Source organism: Populus euphratica, unplaced genomic scaffold, assembly GCF_000495115.2.
Source record: "Populus euphratica unplaced genomic scaffold, PopEup_1.0 scaffold149.1, whole genome shotgun sequence".
NCBI lineage: Eukaryota > Viridiplantae > Streptophyta > Magnoliopsida > Malpighiales > Salicaceae > Populus > Populus euphratica.
The window spans coordinates 462,418-486,254 of record NW_011499946.1 but is presented as its reverse complement, the minus strand read 5'-3'; the positions used below and the strand labels follow the sequence as shown (position 1 = coordinate 486,254).

General features: G+C 34.9%; 3 protein-coding genes and 1 pseudogene across 5 annotated transcripts; 1 reads left to right on the top strand and 3 right to left on the bottom strand.

Annotated features, from left to right (window-relative positions):
- The first annotated feature begins 1,212 nt into the window (after positions 1–1,212).
- Positions 1,213–5,109, top strand: LOC105137574 (cationic amino acid transporter 1-like). Of its 2 annotated transcripts, none has more exons than XM_011043364.1 (3): positions 1,213–1,535; positions 2,606–3,043; positions 3,410–5,109. In XM_011043364.1, exons 2-3 carry the CDS (start codon positions 2,614–2,616, stop codon positions 4,786–4,788), a joined length of 1,809 nt encoding a protein of 602 aa, XP_011041666.1. In that variant the 5' UTR covers positions 1,213–1,535; positions 2,606–2,613; the 3' UTR covers positions 4,789–5,109. The 2 variants fall into 2 exon arrangements, with proteins under 2 accessions (XP_011041666.1, XP_011041665.1); XM_011043363.1 differs by having other exon boundaries at positions 1,213–2,144.
- Positions 5,110–5,430: 321 nt separating this feature from the next.
- Positions 5,431–6,860, bottom strand: LOC105137631 (uncharacterized; annotated as a pseudogene).
- Positions 6,861–7,353: 493 nt separating this feature from the next.
- LOC105137575 (DEAD-box ATP-dependent RNA helicase 7-like) lies at positions 7,354–13,329 on the bottom strand. Of its 2 annotated transcripts, XR_844619.1 has the most exons (15): positions 12,706–13,329; positions 11,874–12,008; positions 11,647–11,787; positions 11,421–11,532; positions 11,001–11,071; positions 10,769–10,923; positions 10,290–10,401; positions 9,733–9,834; positions 9,581–9,641; positions 9,333–9,501; positions 9,155–9,251; positions 8,970–9,064; positions 8,131–8,264; positions 7,643–7,939; positions 7,354–7,565 (listed from the first exon to the last, which is right to left on the bottom strand). XR_844619.1 is itself a non-coding variant. In XM_011043365.1 (14 exons), exons 1-14 carry the CDS (start codon positions 13,147–13,149, stop codon positions 7,713–7,715), a joined length of 2,055 nt encoding a protein of 684 aa, XP_011041667.1. In that variant the 5' UTR covers positions 13,150–13,329; the 3' UTR covers positions 7,354–7,712. The 2 variants fall into 2 exon arrangements, 1 of the variants encoding a protein (XP_011041667.1); XM_011043365.1 differs by having other exon boundaries at positions 7,354–7,939.
- Positions 13,330–20,598: 7,269 nt separating this feature from the next.
- Positions 20,599–22,565, bottom strand: LOC105137573 (alpha-L-fucosidase 1-like). Its single transcript, XM_011043362.1, has 3 exons — positions 21,912–22,565; positions 21,566–21,805; positions 20,599–21,363 (listed from the first exon to the last, which is right to left on the bottom strand). The coding sequence occupies exons 1-3, from the start codon at positions 22,454–22,456 to the stop codon at positions 20,691–20,693; spliced, it is 1,458 nt and encodes a 485-aa protein (XP_011041664.1). The 5' UTR covers positions 22,457–22,565; the 3' UTR covers positions 20,599–20,690.
- Positions 22,566–23,837: the final 1,272 nt, after the last annotated feature.

The following is a 23,837-nucleotide window of genomic DNA, read 5'->3' as shown; positions in this document are numbered from 1 at the left end:
TGGGACTATTCTGGACGACGTTGATTACATGAAAATTAGACGTAGGCTTATCCAATATGATATAAGCTTCACCTCTCTAAGATTCCTAGGTGCATCCAAAGCCCTCATTAGCTTTGCAGAATATGATGTGATGATGGAGGACTGGAGGTTATGGAGGGTGATTCGGAATGGTGGCAAGACCTTTTTGGAGAGCTAAGTCCATGGAAGAAATCGGACTCGGCAGTAGACAGACTAGCCTGGATATCTATATCTAAGTTGCCCTTACTTGGATGGAACCCAGGATGTTTATCGAGGTTACTGGAAAACGATGGCAAGATTGGCGGCTATGACAAGATCATTCTCAAACACTCTTGAGTTGTAATCCTTACGTCTTTCGGTGAAAACTTGTTTTGAGAAAAGGCGGTGAGACTGCGTTTGAATGGGGAAGTTCACTAGGTGCATATTGCCGAAATTGAATCTTTGAACTACCCAGTGTCAGGAGCTATATCCTACACAATGCAAGAAGTCATGGCTATGCCTATGCTGTCACAAGGAGAAGATGACGATGACGTGGACAAGTCTCAGATGACATGGACGATGAAGTGGCCGAGTTTGGCAATTTTAATTCTCTTAGCGATGGCGTGGCAGGAGAAGAAATACTACATGATGGTGACCGTCTTGTCGGGGTGCGAACAGTAAGATATCCACCAGATTATATGATCCTAGCTTTCATGTCATAATAAATGGCACTGACCACTTTCGGGGACAGAATCTAATTCCCACATATCTCTTTCCAGAGATTACTACTCTCACTCTGAGAGCTACTATTCAAAAGATACAATAATCCCATGATCCTCACCGTACATGGCAGTACTTTGATACTGTTTGTGTTTTAAAAATTAAAAAAAAAAATTCAAAAGTTTTTTATTTTAAATTAATATTTTCATATATTGCGGTTGCCCAAAATAATTTTTTAAAAATAATAAAAATATTATTTTAATATATTTTTAAATAAAAAATAATTTAAATCACAATGTTCCCTGCGTGTAAGGAAGTGGATTCTCACTCGTTTGAAGCCCAGCATAATTTGGGTACTGATAGTTTGGGCTTTCCCCAGCAAATGTATCCAGTAGACCCAAATAGTACTCAGCTCATCACTGCATCTAAGACGGTAACGCATAAAGACGCACACGTCCATAAGCCAACAAATGCTATGCAACGCAGCAATGGCCTGTCCACACCCAGGCACCAGAGGACTATTCTTTCAAAGCAACCCAAGATAAGGAAAATATCTTCTACGGGAAGCCTTCAATCTTTAGACTCTTCAACAACACTATCCCCCATGGATACTTACACGACGAAAAGCAAAGTTCGGCATCTGAATCAGAGTATACATTTACAAGAAGAAAGTGAAGGGGAGGCGTCTTGCTGTGAAGTCAGGAAAATGGTTCAGTTAGGAGAAGCCCTCGGTTTAGGTGATTTATGTTGGGGTAATTCAAAGGCACCTGGACCGTGAGAAGGAGGACTGGCAGAAGCAGCAATAAGCTTCCTATGCAGTAAGTGTTTGTCGTGCAAGCGAATGATATGTATTTTTCTGATTATCGTGAAGATTATGTCCTGGAATATTTGTGGTATGGGGTTTGCCAGGAAACGAAGGGTAATTGGGAAGTTAATTTCTGATTATGACTTTGAAGTCTGTTTCATTCAGGAGACCAAAATGCAGGATTATTCTGACAGTCTTTCGTGGTTTGGAAATATAGCGGAAGGTAGGAAGGGGGTTTTATTGGCTTTATGGAACCAATCTAAATTTGAGGTAGCAAACATTGAGTATGGGCATGGTTGGGTGGCTTTGTTCGGTGCTCATAAAGCTAGTGGTTTTCGATGTGTAGCTGTTGGGATATATGCTCCTTGCTGCACCGGAGAGCGAAGACGGTTGTGAAGAGATCAGTTATGTCCATTGAAGCATGCCTTTGAAGACCCCTGGTTCTTGATATGGATGTGACTTGTGAGCATGAGCTCTAACTTGAGCAAAACGTTTTTGGTGGCAAAGTCTAAAACTTCACTTGCTAGAGAGAGAGAGAGAGAGAGAGAGAGATTTAATGTATAGATCGCAAATATCGCCCTAATTCTCGTGGTCCAAGACTCTGCTCATATATATATAGAAGCTAATTACACTAATTCCTCGGATTCTTGCAAGATCACTCAGATTCCATTTATTTCTTTATTTATTATTTTTCTTGGTGGTCCTGATTCCATTCCTTAAACAAGAAAGAAAATGAATTTCTTTTCTGTTTTTGGAAATTGACAGACACCAATTAGCTGTGGTCATCCACCTATAAATAATGCCACTACCAATAAAGCCATGTCCCAGAATCCCATTCTCTATATATATGCTCTTGCCTTGCACCTCATAGAGAGAAACCATTCTCAGCTCCTCTTCTTTACCTCTTAAAGTAACTTTCTCAGTGCTTTTTATATATATATATATTTATAATATTAGTAGTTTTTATTTGGTAATGAATTCTTTTGTTTGATTTTATTAGATAAACAACTGGGATTTGTTCTTTAATATGATATGATTACAAGTAAATGTTTGGTTTATGAATTCTTTGTTTCATTTTATTAGTTGCAAAAATGGGGGGTGGCGACATTCATATTGATCATCAAGAAGAGGGGCTGAGGAGGAGAGGATGTGGATGCAGTTGCTCGAAGAACGATTTCTTGCCGGAGGAATCATTCCAAAGCTTTGGAAATTATCTTCAAGCACTTAAAGAAACTCCCATGAGGTTCAAAGACAGGCTCCTGACTCGATCCAAGGACACGACGGAGATCCATGAGATCAAGGGCAGAAGTGAGCATGAGATGAAGAAAACCCTAACTTGGTGGGATCTCATATGGTTCGGCATTGGTGCTGTCATTGGTGCTGGCATTTTCGTCCTCACCGGACTTGAGGCAAGAGAACATGCGGGCCCGGCCGTCGTCTTGTCTTACGTTGTTTCCGGTGTTTCTGCCATGCTTTCTGTTTTCTGCTACACCGAATTTGCTGTGGAAATCCCCGTTGCAGGTATGTATTCCTACATATATATATTTTTTGTGCATATTTAGGGCTCCCTAGCTGGTCTAATTTTGTGGACATGCTTGTCTCACACTTTGCCAATTATAGCTGCCAAATTAATTATTATTAGGAGTCTTTGTTACACTTCAATCCAAGATTACATTAATTGGACTTACAAGTTCTTAGAATTTGGTTGAGCTGATCTTATAATTATCCAGTAGCTGGCAGAATTTTCCTCTAGCTTTAATGTTCGTTTTGCTAAAAAAATTGGTGGCAATATATATCAACTTTTAGGTATCATCAGCTTCCAAAAATTAAAAACAAAGTAAATATCATATTTGATGATGAGTTGTTGATGTTTTCCTTAATTTTCAGGTGGTTCTTTTGCTTATTTGAGGGTAGAGCTAGGCGACTTCATGGCCTTCATTGCTGCTGGCAACATCTTGCTCGAGTATGTCATTGGTGGTGCTGCTGTTTCTAGGGCATGGACATCCTACTTTGCTACTCTTTGTAACCACAAACCAGATGATTTCCGTATCATAGCCCATAGCCTTCCTGATGACTATGGCCACCTTGATCCCATTGCTGTTCTTGTTGGTGTTGTGATTTGTATCCTTGCAGTCCTTAGTACCAAGGGCTCGTCACGCTTCAATTATGTTGCTTCTATCATCCATGTTGTAGTGATCCTCTTCATCATTGTTGCTGGTCTAGCCAAAGCAGACACAAAAAATTACGCTGATTTTGCTCCCAATGGTGCCCATGGTATTTTCACGGCTTCAGCGGTGCTTTTCTTTGCTTATGTTGGATTTGATGCTGTTTCGACCATGGCAGAAGAAACCAAGAATCCTGCTCGAGATATCCCGATCGGTCTCGTTGGCTCAATGGCAATAACTACACTGGCATATTGTTTGCTAGCAGTAACTTTGTGCTTGATGGTGCCATACAAGATGATTGATGTGGATGCCCCATTTTCAGTAGCATTTGAGTCTGTAGGTTGGGGTTGGGCTAAGTACATTGTTGCTGCTGGTGCATTGAAAGGCATGACAACGGTTTTGCTCGTTTCTGCTGTGGGGCAGGCGCGGTATCTCACGCATATTGCACGGACTCACATGATGCCACCATGGTTAGCTCATGTTAATGCAAAGACTGGGACCCCGGTAAATGCCACTGTTGTCATGCTTGCTGCAACTGCTATCATTGCCTTTTTCACCAAGCTTGATATTCTATCCAACCTTCTTTCCATCTCCACACTGTTTATCTTCATGCTTGTTGCTGTGTCTCTTCTTGTGCGCCGCTACTATGTTACTGGTGTGACAACACCAGTAAATCGCGTCAAGCTCATTGTGTGCATTGTGGCCATTCTTGTTTCTTCAATTGCAACAGCTCTTATTTGGGGTACGTCCGATCAAGCTAGTTGGATTGGGTATGTGATCACCATACCGATATGGTTCTTTGCTACTTTAGCACTCAAGATTTTTGTCCCACAAGCAAGGGATCCAAAACTATGGGGTGTTCCGTTGGTGCCATGGCTACCATCTGCTTCAATTCTCATCAACATGTTTCTTCTGGGATCAATAGACGTGCAATCATTTAAAAGATTTGCTGTATGGACTGGAATTTTGTTGATATACTACTTGCTGTTTGGATTACATGCCTCCTATGACACAGCAAAGGCATCGGGAGAGAACAAGGATGAGGATGGTTTCAAGAATGTTGAAGACGGCACTGTCTCTCCAAAGAATGACGCCTTGTGAGGTTAAAGTGTTAAAATTTAGAAATGTTCTTTCCAAAACCTGTCAGGTTATTAATCTCCTTACAAATGTATGCTTCTGATAGAGAAGCAATGAACATCAACAGGCTACAATAAGCATTGTACTCGACATTTGTAGAGGCAGGCATCAGCCTCATAGCTTTTTGTTCTATTTGTCAGTTAAGAAATGGAAATAAAAGGCAAAGAAGATGCCATTATCACACGCTTTACACTCGAGTTTTACAGCCTGTGAAATGAATAGAAATGTAGCCCTTTATCCAAGTGAAGTGTAAACATTGTACGATATTTGACTTTCTTCTTCTCATCCCCAAGTTTGAACCTAAAGAAGCAGAGGAGAACAGCAGCCAAGATCTTCATTTACCTATAAGAAAATTCCCTCCCTAGGCAAATGATAGGGCCGGCCTAATAACTGATAAAGAAAAATAAAGAAAATTAGAGAAATCAAGTAGCTGCTAGCAAGGAAACTGAAAGCGTTAGTGCTACTGAAATGAAATGCAGTAAATTTGAAAGGACTTTCTGGTCGAAGGACTCCATCCTGACGCCATCGTTCTGGACGAAACTCCTCTGCATCGTCTTCTCCAAATTTTTGTCGTCCTTCCCATTGCATAAGCCATGTATGTTATCCTTATTTCAATTTGAAGTCATCAGGGAGAATGCCACCCTCCTCTGCACTCCTACCATCCTGTATTTAGAGGAAAATATAAACAATTCATAATGAAATAATAATATCATTACTCCTTCAAGAAAATCATACAAATGTTGAAGCCAATTGATGGGACAACAAATTCAAGACATGGTTCACACGCTTTGGTTATTGTTGAATATTTTTTTAACAAGTTATAAATCTAATTACTTATTCTAGTTAGAATTTTGTATTTATATTTTACTTTTTAAAATGGTAAACAGTGATAAACTGGAAAAGACTGAGTTGCAAAATGGCAACCCAAAAATTCTCCGTGATTCCTTCTGCTGCATGTCGAGCCACAACATGCCCGACCTAATCAACAAAAAAGCATCCAACAAAACAAAAAATAAAATCATCTTCAAGCCAGCACTAAAAGTAGTAGAAACTATAAAAACCCAGCATCATAAACTACAATTTGAGACTGACAATAAAGACATGTAAAGAGTGGATATACCTCATGCCCAATAATGGTAGCTATCTCTGCATCAGTGTTAAAATGCTCAAGCAATCCAGTAAACACAGCAATCTCACCCCCTGGCAAAGAAAAAGCATTAACAACAGGCTCATTAACAAACCTCCCACTTCGATCCATCCAAATGGGAAGCATCTGCCTTCGACTCTTTCTTTCTACTTTGATAAATCCAATTATCATCAAGAATTTCATCTTCTTTATACCACTTCCCCTCAATTTTCCCTTCTCTGTCACTCAATGAGCACTCATCTCTTGTGCTAAGTCACTCTGGCGATGCATACCCCATATCACTCCAAACTTGCTCACCCTTGAACCCTCTTTGCAAGGCCTCAATAATATCTTGTGCAATTAAACGTACCCTAACACTTTCAGGGTGTAGTGCAGGCAATATCTTCCCCCTTAAAAGCCGGTTTTATTTGCTGAAATCGAGTCTCACCAATCTCTCCATTTGCTTAGACAAAAGCACAAAATGCTTTATTTTTGGTTAAGGTACAGTCTCTAAGTTGCCATAATAAACAGTAATAAAAGCACCAGAACCAACCAAAACAACAATCAAAACAGTTCTTGGATTCCCAAACCACCGTTTAGGCCCTCTAGGCTTAAAATGCTGTACATGATAGCTATCAGCATAATAAAATCTCTTTGCACCAGTACCATTACCAAGATTATAATGAAATCTATCAACACCATTTGAGAACCAATTCCATATCTTGCATAAAAATTGAAACTTTAAGAGAACCAAGAAAACTTCACTGCCTTTGAAGCAGAATTCAAAGATCCGTACATCTTGATAAATTCTTGAAAAAGTTGATTCTTGAACTGAAGGTCTTGTCACAATCTTTGAAGTGTGGCTTTTTAAGGCATCTAGAGCTAGCTTTGCTTTCCTGTAGCAACCCATGTTTCTCGATCACGATCAAAACTGTACAGCTAAAGATTCATTAACACAGGAAGTTCGGTGTTTTTATGCTGAGAGTCTTTTGTTGTTTTTTTTTCAATTAGCGTGGGTGTCGGACTAACTTGTATGTATCTTTTCTTTTATCTTGCGTTGCGTTGGGTCGGGTACTAGGCTGTTGTAGACTTCTATGGAAATTCGAGGGAGTCTTGTAAACATTAGTGAAACGGTGGAGCTCTTCGCTAGTAGTGGCAGCTAAATCTGATTATTTACATGTTTCCAATGATGCTACGATATTTGCCACAATAAACATAACCATTTGTATAAACTGTCCCATAAGTTCTGATTTTTAGCTGACAGTATTTTAATCCACCATACCATGTCATTCGCTATCTAAGGTAAGCTACCTGACAGATTGTAATGTACTTGAACCTCATCAGCCTCGTAATCTCAAACATTATGTACAAGGTTATCGCACGTAATGCCACTATAGGAAAAGTAAATTTTGACTTCAACGCAGCTCAAGAGCTATTTTCATAGATTTGCACTGTTCAATAATTAAACGAATTAGATCTTGTCACCTGATCTTACATTTCCAGTGAAATTCAAACATGGGGAAGACAACAAAAATCCCCAGAAAATGAAATAAATACGGCTCAAAGTGAAAAATAAAAATTAACAAGCCTAACATCATACACGTGCTGGTAAAATCTATGTCCAGCCAACCTAGATTGTTAATTCCCCAGGCAAGCCAGCTGTATTTTCAAATTTTCTTCGTCATCAGAAAATTCTCAAGCTTGTAACTGTAAATTAAGATCGCTCTCAACATCTACGGACTTATGATGCAATTGAAAGCATTCACCATTTGTTCCCATTGTTGCGACCTTTAAAGCCACCAGAGCTGTTTCTTCGATCTGAGAATCCACCTCCTCTGCTTCCTGAGAACCTATTGCCACCACTCCTATCACCAAAACCACCTCTACCTCGACCACCACCACCAAATCTACCCCTTTGTTGTTCTCTTTCTTGCAGAGATGGCAGAGTTTTTACCACCTCTATGCTAACACCAGCACCGTTTTCCTGAGCTGCAACAGCGAGGAAGAAAAGAATAATGAATACTGACATCACATCACAGCTCAAAGTCAATGCAAGCCAAAAATAAAAAGAAGTAGAAGGAAATCAAGAGCATGGATTTCATGCAAAAAACGATGCTCTACAATGAAGTACTTGCCAAGCTAAGGAAGTGATAAGATTAACCTATAAAATAGAATGTTACCAGCTAAAAAGGTATCAACATCTTCTTTCTTTACATCAAAAACCGCACCATTTCCATCAGTTGTAAGGGTCATACCCGTCACGGACTCAACCTTATCCTCAGGCAAGATTCTCCTCAAAACACTAAAAGCAAATCTGAGAAAATTCAAGAAACAGGCAAAACAGTTTGACAATTCAGATAACTGCATCAAAGGGGACAAATAATTTAGATAAGGAATTCAACCAACTAATTTCACGGAACCCCTATTCTGTACTTCATATAGATATTCTACAGTCTATACCAAGTACAGAAATTATCATAACCAGTCAACTTATACCATGGAGACAAGATAGGAAGAAAGAAAATTTTGCCGCAAAAAAAAAAATCCTTCACTTTTAGAACTCCTATAATGAAATGGGTGTACAATTATTGAATGACAAGCAGCCAATTGATCTGTTATCAGGAATTGGCTTCTGAGACCTACAATCCGTCAGCATAGATATCAATTTTAGAAGCTTTCTTCGACTTGTATGAATTTTTGGTCCTGGATCACAAATGCCATATCATAGGGCTATCACCCTAAAGTAGCGATTAGTGGAACTCTCTCCCTCAGTCACATGCAAACAGTCTATCAATAGTACAGGCAGTGGTAGTGGTATTAAGGTCTGCTGAAGTCCTGCTCACTGACAATGACTCGATGTCAATCAGTCAATGCCGCATTGGGCCACAGCCTTTCTAAAAGATTATCAAAATCTCTTGATAGTAGTTGAGTCAAAACAAGTCCCAGATTTCATACTCTTATATTATGTAGGATTGAATTTAAGAAAAGAGAACTTGAGTAAAAAGCATTTATGACTTACGACGGGGTGTAGATGGGTTTTCCGGACTCAAGAAGTAACGTGACATGGTTCTCCATGGAAGAGAGTAATGACCTGCTCTTGATCTCAGTATATCCCTGCATTTACATGTTTTCCACTCAAGGCAATAAGCCAGAGTTAAAATATCAATGTCTAACTGAAAAACAGCATTGATAAACAGAACTTACAGTAGCCTTGGCAAGTGCTTTTGCAAGTAGTTCTACGGCTGACAAACCTGAGGTACTCAACAGATCCTCTGCTGCAGATTTGAATGCTGGAATTACACTGCAATGTTTGCTACATGTTAGCATCTGAGGGTACAAGAGTTAAGTCAAGTATTCATCAACACCACCATAGCATGTATACCTGTCTGAAACCCGAATTATTGTTTCTGCAGCCTCCACACCAACTGCTTTAGCAATATCCTCAGCTTTAGGGGCAGTAATATGTTCAAATTTCACACCAGATTCTCTTTGGATCTTAGATATATTTGACCTTCTTGGATCATAGAGCATCACAGCAACACCACTATTGCCTATAAAGCAGTTACATCTCTTAGCATCAACATCAAAACCAGACATTTGAAAAATAGAAGCCATAAAATGAATATTTACCAGCCCGTCCAGTGCGTCCAGACCGATGTATATAAGCTTCTACATCATTTGGAGGTTCACACTAAAAAAAGCAAAATTTTAAAGTAAGTATATTTGACATCAAATTTTAAATTTCATAACTGCAAACACGAGCATGCAGAGACAAGACACACCTGGATGATTAACTGTACATCATTGATATCCAATCCCCTTGCAGCAACGTTTGTAGCCACCAAGGTCAGGAACTTGCCTGACCTGAACCCAGAAAGGGTCACCTGCAGATATCATACATTAGAAATTAGCAAGGAGAAAGAAAGAAACAAAGAGATTGACAAAGAAGGTAAGTTTCTTCATGGAGTTTCTTCACACATGGGTTAAATCCTTGACTATTTTAATGCAAAAATATGTTTATCAGGTTGCTCTCTTTCCAGAAGACTTTCTGTATGCCACAAAAAATCATCTGCCAAATCTATAAGCTGACAGCTGGCATTCTTGGAAAAAAAAAGGAATCCTTGAGCACTAAAGGGGGGTGAGGTATGAGGACAGATAATTGACATCCAAGATCTGAAATCATATTTGGGCTCATTCCCATGCTAAAAAATTATCTTAATACAAAACATGGCCAGAGAGAACTTCAAAAACAATTGATGAAAAAAGGTTACAATAGACACATGCTGCTCATAGAAAAACAGAAGACAATACAAGGGAACACTTGTATGCAAAAATTCACCTCACGCTGAGACTGCTGTATTTCCCCATGTAAAGCCCGGGCTCCAGGCAATAATCCAGAAAGTTCATTTGCAGATTCCCTTTTCTCCGTGAAAATAATTGTGCGGCCTCCACTGAATTAAAATCATCCCAAAGGTAAAGATGAGTGAAAAAAATATGGAAAAAGAAGGTGTCTCAATTTCCACAACAGCCAATTCTGTATCCACAGCCATCCCAAACACATCATCCTCAAAACTCAAAAGTGAATATCATCTTGTCTGTTAACTCAAGAGAGAAGGATTTGGCTTCTTTTCTGACAAGGTGTCTATGGGTGGAAGTGAAGATTAACAAGAGGGTTGGAAAGACTGGAATACTGGGTTTTGTATACAAAATTAAAATATATATAAAATTTACTTTTGCCATGTATTTGGAAGTAGCTGCCGTGGAAATAGACCCCCAAAAATAATATTCACCAATAAACAAACTGTATGAAAACCCAACCTGGCATAACAACAGATGATATCAGGAATAACCTGAGGTATGGCAGAAGTAGAACAGGGAAGTACAATATGCCTTACATTGGTACTGGCTTTCATTTTCTCATTGCCAACAAGATCAATAGTTTTCTTGGTTGGCTTGAGAAACTTAGAAGAGATCTGGCAATGTAAGGCAAAAAATATAAGTGATAACACAGCAGACTTTATATCTCTTATTCATAAAGTTAGGAACATACCTGTTTCACCCAGCCTGGCAAGGTGGCACTGAATAGAAGTGTTTGAACTTTGTTTACATCCTTTACTTTTCCTGCAATATACAATACACTTGTAAAGAAAGCAATAACTTAACACTTAGCATTAGTTAAGCAAGAACAGAAGAGTAAAGTCACAAGAAACATCAGAATGTGTCAAGAGACAAGCATCTATAATATAATCAAATATACTCCAGCAAAGTTCATAGGAATTTGAAACAGCAAAGCCATCTGATTAGCAACATCAAAACATGTTTAGCCACCAACATCCATTACCACCCCAGGAACAAGGTTTTAGAGATTTTCTGAATCATAAAAGCATAATAGGGGTTACAGAATTAATAATTGAACTTCAAGACACGTCAAAATAACATGTCCCACATCTCCCTACATGCAGATACATACCAAGAATAAGTTCAACATCTTCAACAAAACCCATCCTCAGCATTTCATCAGCCTCATCAAGGACCCGAAACTTCAATAAGCTTAAGTCAATGTTCCCCTTCTCTATGTGATCCTATACCAAGTTTAATGGAAATAGAAAAACAAATGTTAAATCAAGGAATTTCAAATGCTTGTAATAATCCAACACTGAAAAAAAAATCCAAATAACATCCTAACACAATGATACCTTTGTGCGGCCAGGTGTTCCCACAACTACATCCACCCCTCTCTTCAAGGCAAATTCTTGAGGCTGGTATGAAGCTCCTCCATATACACAGCAAGAATTCAAGCCCATTGCGCCCCCATAAACTTTAAAGTCATCAAACACCTGAAAAGGACACACATATCACTGAGTAAAAAGAACCACTTTAAAAGTCAACATCCAATAGATGTATCCCCTGTGTTCTATTATACCTGAGTGGCCAATTCCCTGGTAGGTAAAAGAACCAAAACACTAGGTGGTCTGCCATAGCCTGTCTTCCTTGATGCTTTTGCAGGACCATTTACTAAGGACTCCAAAATTGGCAAAACAAAAGCAAGCGTTTTACCCTGCATAATTGTAGGATGTCAAAACCTTCTAAACTATCAAAAAAAACATTTCTTCTTGACTTGGAGAACATAATTATGCTTAAGAAGCATAAAATCACATGCACCAGAAAAATCAAGTTAAGATAATAAACACTCAATTTCAAACCATTTCACACGTAGCTATTTTACCCCATTCACCAAATAATAGAAAACCCTTCACAAAATTCATTCTTTAGTCAATTCATAGTCGCATCCAAGCCATTAAAACCCCAGCTACCATACAAAACCAGCTCTCAAGTGCATAAATTCTTAACTTTCATTGCAAAACTCGATCTTTATCTACAAAACCACTACAAATCCATGAAACACAGCCCCAAAAACTTAGTTGCCCAGTTTGCACATTTTCTAACACACCAACACTAAATTGCACATAATTTGATAGATTTCTTTTCAGAAATTCACCATAATTTTAGCACATTAACCACTAAATCCATGAAATACAGTTCACAATCATACTTGTCTGACTGTGCACGATCCTAAAATAAGCTCTTTAGCTGCACAAAATGAACATGTTTTTTTCAAAAATCCACAAATAAATAACCACAATATCATACTTCACAATTTGTATCTAACAACACCATGCCATCGCATAAAGCACAAAAAAAAAAATCAATCTTCTCTAACAAATTCAGCCATAAACAAGCACAAAAAACCATACCTGCCCAGTTCTAGCACGGCCAACCAAATCACCCCCATTAAGGATATCCTCAAAAGTCCTAGCTTGTATAGGAAACAAAGCCTCAATCCCTCTCTTCTTCAATGTTTCCCTCAACGGTTCAGATATCCTAAACCTCGTCACAGCATTAGGATCCCCAGCCTTAACTTCCTCTTCCTCCTCCTCAACCTTAGCTTTCTTGCTTTTCTTCAAATTCACAGGCTCGCAAAGCTCTGAGCTTGTTTCACTCCTCTCTTCTTCATCATCAAACTCTACAGCTTTTCTCTTCTTTTTCTCCTTCTCTTTCTTCTTCTCTTTCTTGATTGAAACCATCATAGGGTCAGTTTCTTGGGATTCAAGAGTTACTTTCTTCTTCATCTTCTTTTCTTTCTTGGAATCTGAAGAGTTGGTGGCTGTGGTGGTGTTGGTAAGAGATATTGAAGGCATCTTTTTCTCGCTTTCAATTATACTGGGGCTTTAGGGATTGGGGGTTTTTATTGTTTTCTCCTGCAGCGCGAGAATGTGGAAGTGGCGGTGCAGAAGCAGGAGGAGAAAGAGGAAGTAAACCTAATTAGGGTTTATGGTTTTATAGAGCTGGCGGTGAAAATATTTTGAGCATTCAGAACCGAATTTATTTTGATTTTTGCTAGAAACCAGGTGGGCCACGGCTATGATGGAATGTAATCCAATAACTTGTTTGGATTCCAGGACCGTGTCTTGGTTTTCCAACGAGCATTGGCTCCCGCTGATGGGCCTTCTGCATACAGGGTTTAAGATGCAACTATTAAACATTTGGGCCCAAGAATCTATAAAAGCCTAGGCCCAGTTCACATGTGTCTCCGTGTCTATCGTTATGTTCAAATTTAATAACTAGTTACACGGGATGCTGCGGGTCATATTTTTTTTATATAAAAAATAAAAAAATTTAAATTTAAAAGTATTAAATATTTTTATAAAACTATACATAAAAATATTAAGTTTGGTTGCAACGTTAATAATAATATTAAACTTGCATGATCCAAGTTTAAGTGAGTATAGTTGCAATACCAGATCCAATAGCCTTAGATGTAAGTTTAGCTGTAAGGTCGTGTCATAAAAATATAATAATTAATAGATTAATTAAAAAAACCAATAAAAAGAAAAAAAACTAATAAAGAAAAAGAAAAATATCTAATTAACTAGGTTAACCCTTTAAATCAGCTTAACCCGTCAAATCTAGAATTCGCATCATGAAAGTTTGATAACAAAATAGAAAAAAAAATTAACGGGTTTGCCTAGAATTAATTAGGTTAACCCATCAAATCAAGTTAACCCGTCAAGCCAATATATGTATCATAAAAGTCTGATAATTAAATAGAAAGAAATTTAACATTAATAAAGTAAACTAAACAAAAATTAATTAATTAAAATTTAAAAAAATCCGGGTTAACTTGTCAAATCAGGTTAACCCATCAAATTTAGGATCCATATTATGAAAGTTTGATAACTAAATAAAAAAATTAACATTAACAAACTAAATCAAATAAAAAAATTTCATTGAAAAAAATTAAAAACAAAAAAAAAGATAGTTAAGTAATATAATATAATTATTATAATTATTCTTATTATTATATAATATATTAATAATAAGCAAAGTGAAAGTGAAAGGCATGGAAAAAAAAAAAGCTTTTAATCAGTAATGCATAAAAGAGAGCGGGGAAAGTTAAAAGGCATGGAGAAAGATACAGTGATTTTTTCATATTTTTTAGAGTATTATTTAATTAGATAGATATTATTAAAAATGAAACTAAAAAATAAAAATTTAATATTTTTCATGTAATAAAACTTATCAATGTTTATTATATTTTCTCTAATTTTTTAAAGTTATTTAAATATTTTTTAAATTGTAACTAATGGTATTCTTGGTGCAAAAAAAGTCTAATACTTTCTTACACTTGGAGGAATTTTTTTCCAATCTTAGATCATCTTTATGATATTTTAAAAGGTTATTATAATTAACAAAAAATAATGACCACCTTATAAAATATTATTTTTCATAATAATTTTTCTTTTTTTTTTATTTTTTATTTGTAATCTATATTTTTTATATAATTTTATCTTTTAATATTTAATTTATTAGTAATTGATATTTATTATTTGTTATTATTTGTTTTTTATATAGTTATTTTAGTTTCATAACTTGTATTGTGAGTTTAATGAGTTAACACAGTTTGATTTAAGTTTTTTTATTTTTTTAATTAGTAATTTTTTTAATTTCATTCCATAACATTAAGTTGATAAAAAATTAGGCTTTATGATTTATTTTTGTTTACATTATATTAGGTTATCCCAGTTACATGATTGCGATCATAAAATTATGAGTTGATTTAAGTCGTTTTATTATGTTATTTTTTAAGATTGAATTTTTTTTTTAATTTCATTCTTCAACAATATATTAATTAGGAATTATGCTTTTTTTTTTTTTCAATTTGCTTTATATAGAGTTATCCTAATCTCATGACCTGAGTCGCAGGTTTGGTAGAATAATTCAGGTTGATCTTAGTTATTTTTTTAATTTATTTTATGGTTATCGCAATCTCATGATCCGGATAATAGATTTAATGGGTTAATTCAGGTTAACTTTGGTCAATTTTTTAGTCCTTTTTTTTAATTAATTTTTTAAAAATTTTATCATTTAATATTGGGTTGACTAGTAATAATGATTCATAATTTATTTTGATTTAATTTTTATAAGGTTATCATGATTTCATGAATCATATCGTGAATTTAACATGTTAACTCTGATTTTTTATTTTTTTATTTTTTTTATTCATTAATTGATAGTCAAGTTTTATTATTTGTTTTCATCGATTTTATATGAGTTTATCAAGTCTCATAATCTAGATCATAAATTTAACTGATTAATCTAAGTTTATTTAATATGTTATCATCATAATAATTTTTTTTATTAAATTATATTTTTAATGGTTATTTGAATTATTTTTTAAACCGTCAAGGTAACAAAGTTATATTGGATTATTTTTTATATAATATTAAAAAATATATATTAAAATAATTAGCAATATTTCAACATTTCTTTATGTTCAAACAAAATATAATCTGACCTGTATCTAGTTTACTCAAAAGATATATGATCACCTAACTCCAAATCAAGTTTAAAAATCCCATCAACATTACCCTTTTAGCAGCAAGTTGATCTAAGCACAATACGAAAGAATAACAAGATCAACTAAAATGTTTTGTCTTCAGAAATTAAGGCCATGAACATGGAATTATTAGTTTTTGAGCATTGTCTGTTTGAACCCTGCAGACAGCTTCGAGCTTTTTTGACAGTTGAACTTGCCGAAAGTAACCTTGAAAAAGTGATAGTAATAGCTTCAACAACAAAACACAAGAAGGGTCAAGAAGTAAAAGAGAAGTTCTTTTGGGTTTTTTTTCTCTTTTTGGAGGTACTAATTAATCCAATTCCTGGAGTTTAAGACAGTAAAACCAGCAGAGGAAAATTTTGGTGCCCTTGTTTAGTGCTAGTTGCTTCAGTAAGGATATGCACCAGCCAGTTCACTGGGAAAATGATGTAAAATGTTCTTCAGAATAGCTACGTACACTTCTTATTCTATCTGACAAAAGTTGTTTAATATTTGTTAAGGAATACAGTGGAGGACTTCACATAAAAGCCTAGCCATGGAATCAAAATCATGACAGGCGATGTAGAAGTCGAAATCTGGGTGCAAATGATAGTAAGAGTAGCAGCAAGATGATATGATCGAGTTGCAAGCAAAATCAAGTGCGATTAGTAGCTATATCTCCTCCTTAACCACTATCATTTTGGTATTAGAAATGAACAACACTTTGATTTCTACAGTACTAATCACTGATCGTCTAATGATTATGCATTTTTCAATCATAGATTTGCAATCCAATGAATATTTGAAACTTCTATTTTTCAGTTATCCTCTACCGACGATTTTCCAGTGTATACACATGAAGGGAATCCTCCCAATTTCAAGTCACCGAGACCTCAAAGCCTGTATCCAAAACCTCGTCACGCAGCTTGGTAGAATTTGGATTTAGAGTTTGATGCAATATATTTTTTCCTAACATTTAAAAGTTTTAGAATTGTAAGTAGGTATGTTTACACAAAATATGGTGAAAATGCAATGAAGGGAGGCAAAAAGAACAAACCAAAAAAGCAAAGCCGAGAGAGTGATATATAGAATTTAAAGCATAATGGAACGCAAGGAAAGGCAAAAATAAAGTTGGGCACCCTGCAAGCAACAGAAGAAACAGATACAAATTCCAACACATAATGACATTACACCACAGTTAAGTCTTGCAGAAAGAACAAACATTAATGCAGAGATTGTGCATGAAATACATTGTGACAGGAATGTTCAAACATTCAACCAAAAGGCCAGTATAAACATCTGCTAACCTTAGCGGTAGCAAATGAAGTAACGCCCAAAAAAAATATATCAGAAAACTAGCTAAACAGAGATAACATAAGAGACAATGAAGAAAAAAAGATGACTATAAATTGATGGTGCAGCAATCGATGGCCAAAGAGTAACAACATACTTGAAAGTAAAAGAAACTAAAAGAATGAAGAGCGAACTGGAAACCTTAGAACTCACCCTGAAGAAAATTTTTGGTCACAATGAGTCTCAAGAACTGACATGTCACCACCTAAGAAACAATAGAAAGGAAAAACCGAAAATACCCTCCAGCAAAAGCCCATCACACGCACTAAGATAACGACAGACAAGACTAAAGGAAACGCTTTGTCTGCAAACTAAAGAACAACAGGAAAAATCTGAATTCTAGTCAAACCATGTTTAACGTCTTTGGTGATTCTGCTTTGAGCCAAAACCATCGTTCTCGGATTGAAACATCAAAATTCGGCTTGCAGCCACTCTGTCCCTTTTGGAGCATCAATTTTTTAAAAAGTTAATACGAATATCCAGCTTATATATGAGGACAATTATATAAATTTTTAATAATTTTAAAATTTATAAAACTCAAATTAATATTTTTAAAAAATAAATTTAAAATCTAATCAATTAAACTATATTTCTTAAAATTATTAAATCACCAATTTTAAGATAACTGCTCGATGAAAAGTAGTGAAGCTGTTAGCTTGGAGAGTTCAAAATATACACTAACGTGGTTCACAAATGAAACGTACGCATTGAGAAGAACCAACTGATACAAGAAATTGACCACTTCCGACATTACTTTAGAAGTCCTCCAATCCAGTCCTTTGGTCCCTTGTTAACTTCAGGAGTTCACTCTTTCTTCTTTATCAAAAAGCAATTTGTTTTCATTACTTGGATACAAAAAAAAAAGATCAAGTTCCTAGCTACATGGTTGATTTGGTATGTAATTGACTAAATTTCATTGAAAATATTATTTTAAAAATTTTTATTTTTTAAAACATGTCGGAAATGGGATAAAAATAGATTATGAAAGCTGCCATCTCATTAAAATACTTATGGTAATGATACTAAAAAAAAATTTTTTCTTTGATTTTGTTTGGTAGGATTATATGGGAAAAAAAATAACAAATGAAAATCTCAATGAGTCATATTTAAATAAATTCAAGATGTTAGGTGATCAGTCTTAATATAAAAATTTAAAATAAATTAAAATTATTAGATGTCTAATTTTGATATCAAAATTTAAAAATAAATAAAAAATTTAATAATTTTTTCATGCAATGGATATATGTTTCTAAAAATCATTAATGCCAATATTTCAATCACAAAACACATATATGACGAGGAAACAACATTTTTTCTACCATTTGATGAGATGGAGCAAATTTCATTTACCTTTACATGCCTTTTTTTGGCTTTTAGTATTGTACTTCGTGACTTGTAGTTTTCATACATAGCAAGATGTATGAAATCACATCTTAATTATCTGGGTGCCAAAAAGGGTCGTAATGCAAACCAACAGAAGAGATCAATGGCACTGCTCTTGATTTGAGAATCTTAATCCTCACAATCCGACCCTCGACAACTCCCTCTTCAAGCCTATGAAGCCTCTTGTGCCCTACTGTCGTCCCTTTAGCAACCTTCTTACCATCCACATACACTTCATGCTGTTTGATCCTTTGACCAAGACCAATTGCCTCTTGGATACTAATTACATTGAATCTCAATTCATCGATGCATTTGATCTCAATCCAATTATCTTTGAACTCTTCAAGAACTGACATGTCACCACCTAAGAAACAATAGAAAGGAAAAACCGAAAATACCCTCCAGCAAAAGCCCATCACACGCACTAAGATAACGACAGACAAGACTAAAGGAAACGCTTTGTCTGCAAACTAAAGAACAACAGGAAAAATCTGAATTCTAGTCAAACCATGTTTAACGTCTTTGGTGATTCTGCTTTGAGCCAAAACCATCGTTCTCGGATTGAAACATCAAAATTCGGCTTGCAGCCACTCTGTCCCTTTTGGAGCATCAATTTTTTAAAAAGTTAATACGAATATCCAGCTTATATATGAGGACAATTATATAAATTTTTAATAATTTTAAAATTTATAAAACTCAAATTAATATTTTTAAAAAATAAATTTAAAATCTAATCAATTAAACTATATTTCTTAAAATTATTAAATCACCAATTTTAAGATAACTGCTCGATGAAAAGTAGTGAAGCTGTTAGCTTGGAGAGTTCAAAATATACACTAACGTGGTTCACAAATGAAACGTACGCATTGAGAAGAACCAACTGATACAAGAAATTGACCACTTCCGACATTACTTTAGAAGTCCTCCAATCCAGTCCTTTGGTCCCTTGTTAACTTCAGGAGTTCACTCTTTCTTCTTTATCAAAAAGCAATTTGTTTTCATTACTTGGATTAAAAAAAAAAGGATCAAGTTCCTAGCTACATGGTTGATTTGGTATGTGATTGAATAGCAATTTGTTTACCTACATGACAAATAAATTCTTTTTTTAGTATAAAAAATCCATGATTTGGCCCTATTAATTTATGTATTTTGTATTATTGTCCCTTTTCTTTTCTTTTTCTTTTTCTTTTTTTTCCTTTCCTCTTCCATTGCTTTTATTTTTATTTTCTTTATTCCCTTCCCTTTTCCCTTTTCCCTTTTCCTTTCTCTTTTGTCTGACCATATCAAATAAAATATTCAAAATGTCTAAAACCATGAAAAATTTAAAAGAAATTAAAATTATGGAAATTGTACGGAAAATGTATTTATAGTGTTTACAAGCCTAAAAAATAAAATCTAACAATTAATTGGAAGATCTCTGATAATTCTTAAATCTTTGATTTTTTATTTATATTTATCTGATCTCTTATTATATTGTTTTGATTCTTTATTATCTTGCCTCCCTTTGTGTTTTGCTCATCTTTTCACTCCCTATTTTTTTTAATTATTATTTTATAAAAACTCATCAAACAATAAAATAAATGAAAGTGTTATAAATTGACTAAATTTCATTGAAAATATTATTTTAAAAATTTTTATTTTTTAAAACATGTCGGAAATGGGATAAAAATAGATTATGAAAGCTGCCATCTCATTAAAATACTTATGGTAATGATACTAAAAAAAAATTTTTTCTTTGATTTTGTTTGGTAGGATTATATGGGAAAAAAAATAACAAATGAAAATCTCAATGAGTCATATTTAAATAAATTCAAGATGTTAGGTGATCAATCCTAATATAAAAATTTAAAATAAATTAAAATTATTAGATGTCTAATTTTGATATCAAAATTTAAAAATAAATAAAAAATTTAATAATTTTTTCATGCAATGGATATATGTTTCTAAAAATCATTAATGCCAATATTTCAATCACAAAACACATATATGACGAGGAAACAACATTTTTTCTACCATTTGATGAGATGGAGCAAATTTCATTTACCTTTACATGCCTTTTTTTGGCTTTTAGTATTGTACTTCGTGACTTGTAGTTTTCATACATAGCAAGATGTATGAAATCACATCTTAATTATCTGGGTGCCAAAAAGGGTCGTAATGCAAACCAACAGAAGAGATCAATGGCACTGCTCTTGATTTGAGAATCTTAATCCTCACAATCCGACCCTCGACAACTCCCTCTTCAAGCCTATGAAGCCTCTTGTGCCCTACTGTCGTCCCTTTAGCAACCTTCTTACCATCCACATACACTTCATGCTGTTTGATCCTTTGACCAAGACCAATTGCCTCTTGGATACTAATTACATTGAATCTCAATTCATCGATGCATTTGATCTCAATCCAATTATCTTTGAACTCTTCATCTTTTGGTGCCCAATAAGTCCACAAATGGTCACTATCTAGCACATTTTGGGGCCCAAAATCGCTATCTTTGTCCCCTCTTTGGCTGCTAGCTTTTGTAAGACACTTGTCAGCTAAATTTGTAGAAAATATTGTGTCAATAGCACCTCTAAACTCCCTTAATCTTTGTGCATCATCCTCAGACACAAGGCCTGTTGAATTTGGGGGCACATTGAATAATAGGACACAGTTTCGTCCGACCGATTTGTAATATATGTCAAGTAACATGCTTAACTTCTTCGGTGATTCTGACTTGTGCCAAAACCATCCTCTTCGGATTGAAACATCACATTCTGCTGGCAGCCAATCTGTTCCCTCTGGGTCTCCGGTGTTAAGATAACTGCCCAATGAAAATCAAATATTCATGTGATTGGTAAAAACATACTGTCGCGGTTCATATGTGAAACTATACATCGAGAACAAAAGCTTTTTATTCAAGTATGTTTTTTATTCACATACGGCAACCAAATCATATAATTAAAAGTTTTTAAGAAGAGAAAATTGATGTGTGTGTGGGTTGCTAGAAAATCAAAATTACTTACTCAACAATGCTTCCATTTCCGATTGAGAGTGAGGTCCTATTGATGGTTGACCAACAAGAATCCCCGGCAAAACCATTTTCATTTCCAACCCATCTAACGTCGGGGCCGGCGTCGGAAAATATGTTGATAGAAGCTTGCAACTCTTTCACCATTGAAAACCAATCTGAGAAATAATATGACATGTTTGGTGCATTTGAACCTTTTGCACCATCAAACCATATCTCTCTAATACTCCCATACCTAATCAAAATGTTAATAAAACATTGTTAGTTCCATGTAGTGGAACTAATAATAATAATAAAAAAAAAGGTTGACACTGAAATTTTTTAGTAATTCTTAAACTTACTTGTTAAGGAGTTCTTGCAATTGAGCCATGTAGTATCCATTGTACTCCAAATCGTTACCATATCTTTTGTCATGCCTATCCCATGGAGAAAGATACAGTCCCACGTCAATCCCACCATGATTCTTGGCTGCATTGACAAGTTCTTGGACAACATCTCCATGCCCCTTTTTCCATGGACTGCTTTCCACGGAATGGCCAGTGTATTTACTAGGCCACAAGCAAAATCCATCATGGTGTTTTGCAGTTAATATCATGAGAGAAAACCCAGCTTCTGCTGCCACTTTTACCCATTGGTTAGCATTAAGGCCAACAGGATTGAAAATAGCAGGGTTTTCATGACCAGTGCCCCATTCAGAATCAGTGAATGTGTTGACACCAAAGTGAAGAAACATAATGAGTTCCCTTTCTTGCCATTTCAACTGAGAAAATGATGGTAATGGTAGGATTGGTAATGGAGGTGTAGTGACTTGATCACGTTTTGAAATGACAAATTTTGAAACTTGAAGCAATGTGATTGTGAACAAAAAACACCGTAACGTATCCATAATTCTCTCTTTTCTTTTTGATTGCTCTATGCTACAATCAATCTTGATAATGATTAAGGGCCTTTGGCACTGTTCATTTATGGAAGAAAAAGGGGTGAATGACAAGGAGCATAATAGGACAAGGGACAAAAAAAAGGGTGAAGAATCCTTGGCCAAAAGAGGAGAAAGAATTGTAAAGAACATGGTTTTGATTGGAACTATGTTGTGGTTCTCTTACCATTGGCACGTTACTTGTATTTGTTTTCATGATGCAATCATTCACGGGCGTGCTGTGTATTATATGTTTTCTCTGTTAGTGTATGAATTAAAAACTGAAATTTTTTTTCCAAATAGTTGTTTATATAGTTTATGATGTTGAAAAGATCTTCTAATTATTCGATCAAAAAGCGAAGCAATAAAAGATATTCTAAATAAATCATCGGTCAAATGCCCTATAAATATTGTTACTTATTAATGAAGCAGTAGAAAACTCCAAACAAAAATAGATTTTAATATATAAAAAAGTAAAATATACATGAAAATTTTAGAATTTAGTCATATAAAATATATATATATATATATATATATATATATTATTTAGACTTTGACCGCTGAGTTAAAGGGATTATTTCCATGAAATCCTGATAAATTGTGTTTTGATTTTATGAAGATAAATTATGTTTTGATTTTATGAAAATAAATTGTGAGGATACCGGCATACAAACTCGACAAGATAAAAACATAAAGAACCGGATTAAATGAGAAATGACACACAAGAATTTATGTGGTTCACCCAATTGGGCTACGTCTATAGGCAAATATAGAAGAATTTTACTAAGTAATGTGGGAATTACAATATCTCTCTATTAATAGGAGAACAATTGAAATCTCTCTAATAATAAAAGAAAACACCTCACTTATTCTCTTAAGTAATGTGGACAATTTTATAGGATTACTTTTCCTCTCTCACTCTCCTCTTCCTCTCTTATTTCTCTCTTGTGTTTTTCTTGTGTTATGTTTAAGGCAAAGATACACTACTTGTTTATAGGCAAGCATCCTTGCCTTTGTCTTGCAAAAGACAAAAGTAAGGTAGGTGGCACCGAATTGGTGCCTATCATTTTTGAATTTGCAGCATCAATTGATATCTAATATTATTGACTTTGTCAACAATGTTTAATTGACTTCACATAAATTTCATGTATCCGTGAATAATAATAAGATTGTGAAAAATCCCCGTAAGAGAAACTTAAATATATAATTTTAAAGAAATAATGTATTTAAAAATTATAGAATCATGCCATGTGTTCATATCATAGTTTTATTATTTATATCTAGACTGAATGACAAGGTCCAATAAAAAACTCAAATTACTGGACTATTCAACTGATCTAATTAATGTCAT